At 53.1% G+C, this 8,461-nt stretch overlaps 1 protein-coding gene across 1 annotated transcript; it reads left to right on the forward strand.

The window, feature by feature from the left end:
• Window positions 1-814: 814 nt before the first annotated feature.
• On the forward strand, window positions 815-5,487 carry NKX6-1 (NK6 homeobox 1). The gene is made up of 3 exons (XM_040967318.1): window positions 815-1,475; window positions 2,988-3,160; window positions 5,218-5,487. Exons 1-3 carry the CDS (start codon window positions 815-817, stop codon window positions 5,485-5,487), a joined length of 1,104 nt encoding a protein of 367 aa, XP_040823252.1.
• Window positions 5,488-8,461: the final 2,974 nt, after the last annotated feature.

Here is an 8,461-nt window from a genome sequence, read left to right on the forward strand (position 1 = left end):
GGGCGGGCGCCGGGCCCGGCTGCAGAGGAGCACGGGCGAGCGCATCCCGAACGCACCGGCTAGACTTTTCCACGCGTGCTCCTTGTTTTCCGCGCCTTTTTTTTTTTTTTTTTGGTGCTAGTGGTTTTGCTTCTTTCTCCCACTTTCTTTCCGCTATTGTCCCTCCAAGGGCCCCTGCGCCCGGCAGTCCCGCAATCCGGGAAGGCACAGGGGGAGCCGGTGGTGGCAAGGTCCGGGACGACGCCGGCTGCGGAGCCCGCGCGCAGGCGGCGAGGTCCTTCCCGGGGGGCTGGACGCGGGCCGAGAGGCCGAGGGTGACGGCGTCCGCCGAAGGGACACAGTGCCTCCCCACCGCCAGGAGGTGCCTGCCCGAGGAGGGCTGCGGGCGAGCCGGCTTCCCCGTGCAAGCTCCGGGCCTGCTAACTTTGTGACAAACTCTCGGGGGCCTGGCCTGGGTTGGATCGGCTCGGCTTTGCCGGGAGAAGATGAGAAGCAGTGCGCATTGAACCGACAGCAGCACGTGTGAGCGGGAAAGAAGAGCTGAGGGCTTGAATCGGGACATCCCCGAAGCCGAGGGACCGCAAGGGGCCGGTGCACCGTCCACGGCCCCCCGCCTGCCCCCACGCACAGAGCCCCCGCCTCGCCCGTGGCGCTCCTGGACCCCTCGGCCGCTGCGCCCCGTTGGCCGTCGCCTCCCCAGACGCCCCGGGCGCTCCGGCGTTTGCCAGGGGCGAGGGGGTTCCCCCTCCGGAGCCCCACAGGGGTCCACCGGCGCCCCTCGCTGCACGGCTGCGGGCTCGAGCCTGGCCGTGGGATGTTAGCGGTCGGGGCGATGGAGGGCACCCGGCAGAGCGCGTTCCTGCTCAGCAGCCCGCCCCTGGCCGCGTTGCACAGCATGGCCGAGATGAAGACCCCACTGTACCCCGCCGCCTACCCCCCGCTGCCCTCAGGTCCCCCTTCCTCCTCGTCTTCATCCTCCTCCTCGTCCTCGCCCTCTCCGCCCCTGGGCGCGCACAATCCGGGGGCCCTGAAGCCCCCCGCAGTCGGGGGGCTCTCGTCCCTGGGCAGCCCCCCGCAGCAGCTCTCGGCAGCCACCCCGCACGGCATCAACGACATCCTAAGCCGGCCGTCCATGCCCGTGGCCTCCGGGGCAGCCCTGCCCTCTGCCTCGCCCTCGGGTTCCTCGTCCTCGTCCGCCTCCGCCTCCTCTGCCTCCGCCGCCGCCGCGGCTGCTGCTGCTGCCGCCGCCGCCGCCTCCTCCCCGGCGGGGCTGCTGGCCGGCCTGCCCCGCTTCAGCAGCCTGAGCCCGCCGCCGCCGCCCCCCGGCCTCTACTTCAGCCCCAGCGCCGCGGCCGTGGCCGCCGTGGGTCGTTACCCCAAGCCGCTGGCCGAGCTGCCTGGCCGGACGCCCATCTTCTGGCCCGGAGTGATGCAGAGCCCACCCTGGAGGGACGCGCGCCTGGCCTGCACCCCTCGTGAGTACTCGATCGCTGGTGTCCGGCCACCTGCGTGGGGCGCCTGTACAGCTCCTTCTCGGGTCGCGGTCCCGGTGTGCACGCGGCCGGTCACCCTCCTACCCGCCCTAGTTGCTTGGCATTGTGGAAATAGCACAGTTTAGGTTGAACCAGGGAGCTCATTTTCCTGAGTCGGCGGCGTGGCAGCGTCCAAGCGCAACCCCTGTCCCCAAACTTTGGGCACGTCTGGACTGTGCGTGTGTTGGGGTGGAACACAACACGGTGCGGGACGTGTGCCTCGACTCAGGTCCTGGCTGCTCCCGAACAGGCCTGGCCGGGACCGCTGGTCTGGCCTGGGGCAGAGAGAGGGCACAGGAAGGAAAGGCCACCCACCCTTGTCTACAATCCGTTGGGAGCCTCGGTGGAGTTCTTGGCTGTGACACTTGAAAGGACTTAGGGAGGAGCTAGGAGAAGGGACACGTACGAAATGACATCTCCCGCAAAATCTTGCTTGGGGCTACCGATTTGCCCCAGAGCACAGCAATTGGGTGTCAGCGGTGGAGACCACGCGTGCCTGCCTGGTGGCGTCGCTGGGTCCTGCTCCCCGATGGCCTTTTCTTGACCAGTTCTCCAAATCGGCAGTGAGTGCGGGCGGCTACGGGAGGCAAGTGGAGACTCTCAGAAGAAGGCCCGGGTGCTAGTGTCCGGGAAATGCTATTGTGTCCGTTCCGGCGGCCACCACAGGGCAGCCAACAAAGGTTACGCCCCCTCTCCCTCCCTCCCAGCCTCTGCGGCATCAGACTTGGGGGGCGAGGTCACTCTCTTATGCGCCAAGAAACAAGGAGCCCTTTGTTGCCCGGACACAGGTTAGGGAAGCGTTCAAGGAAAAAAAAAATGTAAAGAAACCACAACAATTTAAAAAAACAAGGCAGAACTAGTTATCCTCTGGCCAAAGGCTCGCGGCCCTGGGTGAGCACAGACAAGAGCAAAAAAGAAGGCGAAGGGTACGCTTTCGGACACTTGTGAGACTAATAGGGCCTTGCCTCCCGGCTCTGGCAAACTTTAGCCACGGGCTCCCCGGTTGGTACGGAGCAGAAGACTCACCGAAGCTCCGCAGATACCTGGCTTTTAAAAAACAGATGCCTATGAAGGAATCAGGACCGGATCTGAACTGTAATACTGCAACAATGTGGAGGAATCCACCACGGGGCGAGGGTATGGGAAGGGGTTGGGGAATCCCGGAGCCTATGAAACTGTGTCATAAAAAGAAAAGAAATTAATTAATTAAAAAAAAAACCAGATCCCAGTAGAGAGGGAAAAAATACCGCAATAAAGGAGCCGCACCTTGGGAGTGAAAGTGCTGGGACTCTGCAGGTGCCTGCCACAGAGAAAGCTGTTGTTTTGTTTTGTTTTTAGAAGTTTAGTTCCCTCTCCCCACCTCACCCCCACACACACCCGGCAACCTGCAAGTGGAGCTGCTCCTTATCAATTTTTCCCCACTTCCCTCCCTTTGCTGTTGATTGGTTTTCCTAGATCAAGGGTCCATTTTGCTGGACAAAGACGGGAAGAGAAAACACACGAGGCCCACTTTCTCCGGCCAGCAGATCTTCGCCCTAGAGAAGACTTTCGAACAAACGAAATACTTGGCGGGGCCTGAGAGGGCTCGCTTGGCCTACTCGCTGGGGATGACCGAGAGTCAGGTCAAGGTGAGTGGACTGGCAAACCTTGGGTGTTCACGCCCCGCGTGGTGAGTGCGCCCACGGGGCAGTGCCGGGTGCGCAAGTCAGTGGCAGAGCCTGGGGAAAAGCTGGTGGCCAGGGAGGGGGAGGGGAGGGGGCTTACAAAGACGCCGGGGTCCTGCAGGCGGGCAAACTGTTGCTGAACAAAAGACCTCCGAGCCCCCGCCTTTGAAATTAGGTTAATCTAGATAGCCGCTTGGGCTACGGGGACTCGCCATAATGGGAGAATAAAAACCATTACTGAAATCTCAGCCCAGAGACTAGACCAGGCTGTTTTGATAGCTTCTATTGACTATGTAAAAAGATGCTGAAGCTTCGGTTTGGGGCTTCAGCCTCCACCAGTTAAATACAATTTCTTAAAGTCCTGGTCGGCTTTGTAGTGCTGGTATGTCAGTATTTATGAGCTTGCAGATTTCATTTCGCTTCCTTTGGATATGCCTGGCGTGGATGAGGTCAAGGCTGTTCTTTTGTAATAGTCATTTTCCGAATGAATTGACAGCAGGATTACTTGTATTATATAGGATTGGATTCTATTTAAAATATGTTTCTCAACAGATTTAGTCGCTTCATTTATAGTGAAATTTTAAAAATCTTTTCCTGAAAAGTGAAGGGAATGACCTGGTTAGGTGAATTCAATCTGAGAACTTCCTATATTTTAAGTACTCTTTCCTCCCTAATCCCCATTCCCCCCGTTGGGTACAGTTGTTTCTTAGAGTGCACACGTCTGGTTTCATGAGTTTTGTTATTCCTTCTTAAGTAGGATAACATTATAACTGGGGTCTACTAATTAGAGTATTATTTGCCCCTCTCCCCGACCCTCCCTCTCACATCATCAAATGGATTTCGGTAGAGATTTTGTGTGTGGGCATTAGGATAGCATCATAATTAAAATTACTGTTATTATTTTTCTTAGTGGGTTGGTACAGAACCCACCACAGTAATTGGGATGTCTGCATTTGTCATCATAAATATGTCTGTATGGCTAGAAGTGAATTGAGATCACCTTATAAAGAACATCAAAACCATCTTCTTGGCTATTCTGATTTTTACATAAAACATGTAGCAGCTGAAAACCATAAAGACAGAATAAGACAAAAACTTTAAGAAATTGGAGGTGTGTTGTTGATCTTTGGGTTAAACTGTGTATGTCCAGGAGTCAAAAATCAGGAACAGGCTTAACTATTTTATATATAACATGAATGCCTTGGCAGGAATTAAATTAAAACAGAAAGAAGAACCACAACCACGCTAACATTGGAAAACAACGGAATTGGCCAACTTTTCACTTTTTAAAACTAATTCAAGCTTTCACTTTGATTTTCTGGACCTCCTACACTGACGGGGGAGGGGGGGAAGAGGCGGGCGAGAAAGGAAGAGACAGAACAGACCGGATTACAGAGGGTGATTTTGACAGAGCCAAATATTTCTAATATTTCTATTAGTTCACTGTGGGTTATTGGAGGTTGTGTCTTAGCAGACTTTAAACTTTACACCAGGCCTTTTCAGTGCACACGGGGAGGTGGTTTCCCTGCCGGATTTGTGCATGGCTGAGACCCGAGGGCAGCGAAACAGACAACTATGGCAAAGGAAATAGGAACAGAGCGAATGGCTGGTGAACAGGGTGCCTCCGCCGCGCCCCTCCCTCCCCCTCCTCACTCATAACCAAGCGCCAGGGCACCTCCGGCTGCTCCAAATTCTCCCGGGAAAGCTAAATAAGGAATAAGTTTCTCAGGCACCTGAAGAAGGTGGAAGTGGGAAGCAGCTTTTTACTCTTTGAGGAATGGCTCGCGGACAATCCCACTACTCCTGGGTTATCGCTATGGCAACACAGGAGATCCGGCAGTTAGTGTCCCGGCCCTCTAAGGAGACCAGGCCGAGGGGGAAATGAGAGGGAGGTTGGCAGCGTGGATGCGGAGTGGTGGGCCCCGGCCTAGGGCGCTCAGGAGGTCTCCCGGGGGGACCGCGCGGGTGGGCGTGGCGGCGCGGGCTGGGGTCTGTGCGCCTTCAGCTCCTCCCGCCCGCAGGTCTGGTTCCAGAACCGCAGGACCAAGTGGAGAAAAAAGCACGCCGCCGAGATGGCCACGGCCAAGAAGAAGCAGGACTCGGAGACCGAGCGGCTCAAGGGGACCTCGGAGAACGAGGAGGAGGACGACGACTATAACAAACCCCTGGACCCCAACTCGGACGACGAGAAGATCACGCAGCTGCTGAAGAAGCACAAGTCCAGCGGCGGAGGCGGCGGGGGCGGCGGGGGCCTCCTGCTGCACGCATCCGAGACCGAGGGCTCCTCCTGAGCGCGCCCCGGCCCCGGCCCCCACGGGGGCCCTTTGCTACTTTCTGAGATGTACATATCTATTTTTTTAACCTAGGAGTTGTAGGGGAGACGGGGGAGAGACTCCGGGTTAACCAGAAGGCAGTCGCATCGTGGCGACAACCCTGGAGGGCAGCTGCGCCCCCAGGGTTCCCCCAGCTTGGTCCTGGTCCGCGGGGTGCGCCCGCCCAGGAGCTGCTGGCCACAGGTTGGTGACCCGAGAGCCGCTGGCAGGGGGCCCACCGCCAGGAGCTGCTGCAGGTCCCACCCGTCGCGCGTGGAGACGGCGGCGCAGAAGATGCTCCCCCGTCCACGGCTGCGCAGACTCAAGTTAACCTGTTGAAGGCTCTTTGTAAATAAATCGTGAGTCACACTGACTAGAAGTTACTTTATTGTGAATATTTAAAATGTAAAATCTTTTTTTCTTTTTCCTTTTTTTTTTAAATTGGTATAAAAAGATGGGCCCTCCTTCTTGCTGCCCGTTCCCTTTTTTATTTGAATTTAATTGGAGAGCAGTGGAAGGTGTCACTGCTTGCCCCTCACCTCCTCACCGCCGCCTCTGGCTGCTCTGCTTTTGCGTTTGTGGAACTTCACTATCCCCTTCCAGCTCTCTCTTCCTGCCGGGCCCAGCTTGGCCCTGCGCGCCCTGGATATCCACCCACTCGGGTTAGCTCCCGCCCCAGGACTTGAAACAGAAGACGCGGGAACCAGGGGCCTTCCACCTACCCGCCTCTCCGTTTCTCTTGGAAATTGCACACTCGTTTGTTGCTATTTATTAGTGGTTTAAAGAAAGTATAGGGGAGGGAGGGGCTACAATAGCTTGTATTTAATTTAACTCCTTTCTGATACAAATACTTGTTAAAGTAGATGGTGGGGATTGTTCTACCCGCTTTGGGTCAAAAACATAAATCCCATTTAGTTGCTGTAATTGAATTTGAAGTGTTTTGTATCATAAGATGCTATAGAATATGTAAATTGTTTTCTTTTGTAAAAGCTAATTAACAGTGACATATTAGCATCTTTAACCTTTATTAATTTATATAAGGAATTCGGTTTATAAAGAGAAGAAACCCCCTTTGCAAGACCAGTCAAATGTAATGCACTTTCTGTTTCAAGGATAAATCAAATTAAAGACAGTTTGAAGACGTCTGTTGCCTTGAATGAAAGGGTACAGATCATCTGATCTCATCAGAGATCTCAAAGAATAAAAGTCAAGACCACAAGAAAAAGATTGTAGAGCGGTTTCTTGAGTGAAATAGCTGTTACTTAATTGTTTTTGTTTTTGTTTTCAAAGCGTGGGGTCACCTCTCTCATTCTTCTTGATTGGGAAGGTAAATACAGCCCCACTCCCAGTGCTTCCTGCAGAGACTTGTCTAAAGAACTTCTTCTGACGTCTGTGTTGTCTGATTTTTCCCCAATCGCTTTTTCCTTTACCAGGGAACCCCTGGGGAATTTTGGGAAGCCCTCATTTCCATAGAGCCCAAGAGTTCCTCAGTCAGCTCCGGAGTTTGATCCGCTTAGAGGAGGCCCTGAGCCTGGCCAGGGCATTGCTGCTGGGTATACAGATTTCCCAGCTGTGCAGCCCGAAAGACTGCAGGATTGGTGGGAGGATAGAAACCCTGATTTTGCTCAGTATCCCTGCAAGGAAGGATTTATTTAAAGAAAACCTCCCGTAATTAGCTGATGTGAACATCTTGAGGGTGAAAGAAGCAATGCAATAGCTGCTCTGGTTAAATATATATATTTAAATTCAGCATACCTGGGATGGGGCTCCATCACCTACTTGGGGTCTTTTTGTTCTCAGACAGTTATGTGCTGAGTGAAATCGCGTTACCCCTTAGTGTTTCAGGTTAATGAGCTTGTGTTGGAAGAGAGAAAAATCAATACTATCCAGCAGATTCTCCATGCTAATGTTACGCAAAGAAAGCAAGGGTCTCTTGTTTCTTTGAAGATAAAAAGCAGGTGAAAACTGAATTTTTCTTGAATGTTCCAAATGAAACTCTCCGGAAAATCATGGTAAAATGTATTCCTGATGCCATGGTTGGATATAAAGAAAGGATGGAATTCTTTCTTCCTCCTTTTCTCCAAGAAAACTTTTCAAGAAGTTTCAAACTTCTCTGAATTTTTATCTTTTAGCAAGACTAAGATACTTGTCCTATAGAGAGGCAGCTTACCTGTGCTGAGGTGTTGTAATTCCTATCCTTTAACGGTAAACAGTTGGATGAATTTTCTCCCACCACTTTTTTTTATTCATTCCTCTTCCCTCCCCTCACTTTCCTTCCCCCCTCTATTTTTCTTCCTTCCTTCCTTCCTTCCTTCCTTCCTTCCTTCCTTCATTCCTTCCTTCCTCCCTCCCTCCCTCCCTCCCTCCCTCCCTTCCTCCCTTCCTTCTTCATTCCCTCCCTCCTTCTTTGCTTCCTTCCTCTCTCTCACCTCTCTTTTACAAGAAAACTGGGGAGGAGACAAGACAAACCTAAAATGCAGCAACTGCATCTCTAGCTGGTTCTGTTATGACAAACAGCTGTTTCTTTGCTACTTACTTTAAAAAAAGAAAAAATTCTTATCCCCTTGCTGCCTTAAAAGGCCAAGTAACTTTTTATTTACTCCTTAAGAAAAGAAATATGCACAACCTATTCAGAAACATTATTTCTGGACTATCGTAATAATAATTAGTAGCACGAATGCAGTGGTATCAGGGAAAGCCTTAGCCAGAGACTGCAGCTTTCCTCAGTAAGCAGGTAAGCTATTAGCATTATTTCCAAGCCAGACACCTGGCGGGGAGGGGCAGTAGAAAGAGCGCCCTTGGAGCTCTTCACTTGACATTTGAGCATCATCGAAAAAATGTGAAAACCCAGTGGCCTTCACCCATAAGTGGGCCGAGAACAAAGCATGCAGGCTGTCTGAGCACTGAAGGGTGTGAGCTGTGAGCAGCAACCCGAGCCGCCCAGGGACCATGC

Source organism: Ochotona curzoniae, unplaced genomic scaffold, assembly GCF_017591425.1.
Source record: "Ochotona curzoniae isolate NIBS_2020 unplaced genomic scaffold, NIBS_Ocur_1.0 scaffold_4506, whole genome shotgun sequence".
NCBI lineage: Eukaryota > Metazoa > Chordata > Mammalia > Lagomorpha > Ochotonidae > Ochotona > Ochotona curzoniae.

What these genes read in the sequence shown, in the direction of transcription:
- NKX6-1 (XM_040967318.1), top strand. Translation starts at nt 815, where the DNA reads ATGTTAGCGGTCGGGGCGATGGAGGGCACCCGGCAGAGCGCGTTCCTG. An exon ending in GCGCCTGGCCTGCACCCCTC is followed by an intron (nt 1,476 to 2,987) that starts GTGAGTACTCGA and finishes TGGTTTTCCTAG; the next exon opens with ATCAAGGGTCCATTTTGCTG. An exon ending in TGACCGAGAGTCAGGTCAAG is followed by an intron (nt 3,161 to 5,217) that starts GTGAGTGGACTG and finishes TCCCGCCCGCAG; the next exon opens with GTCTGGTTCCAGAACCGCAG.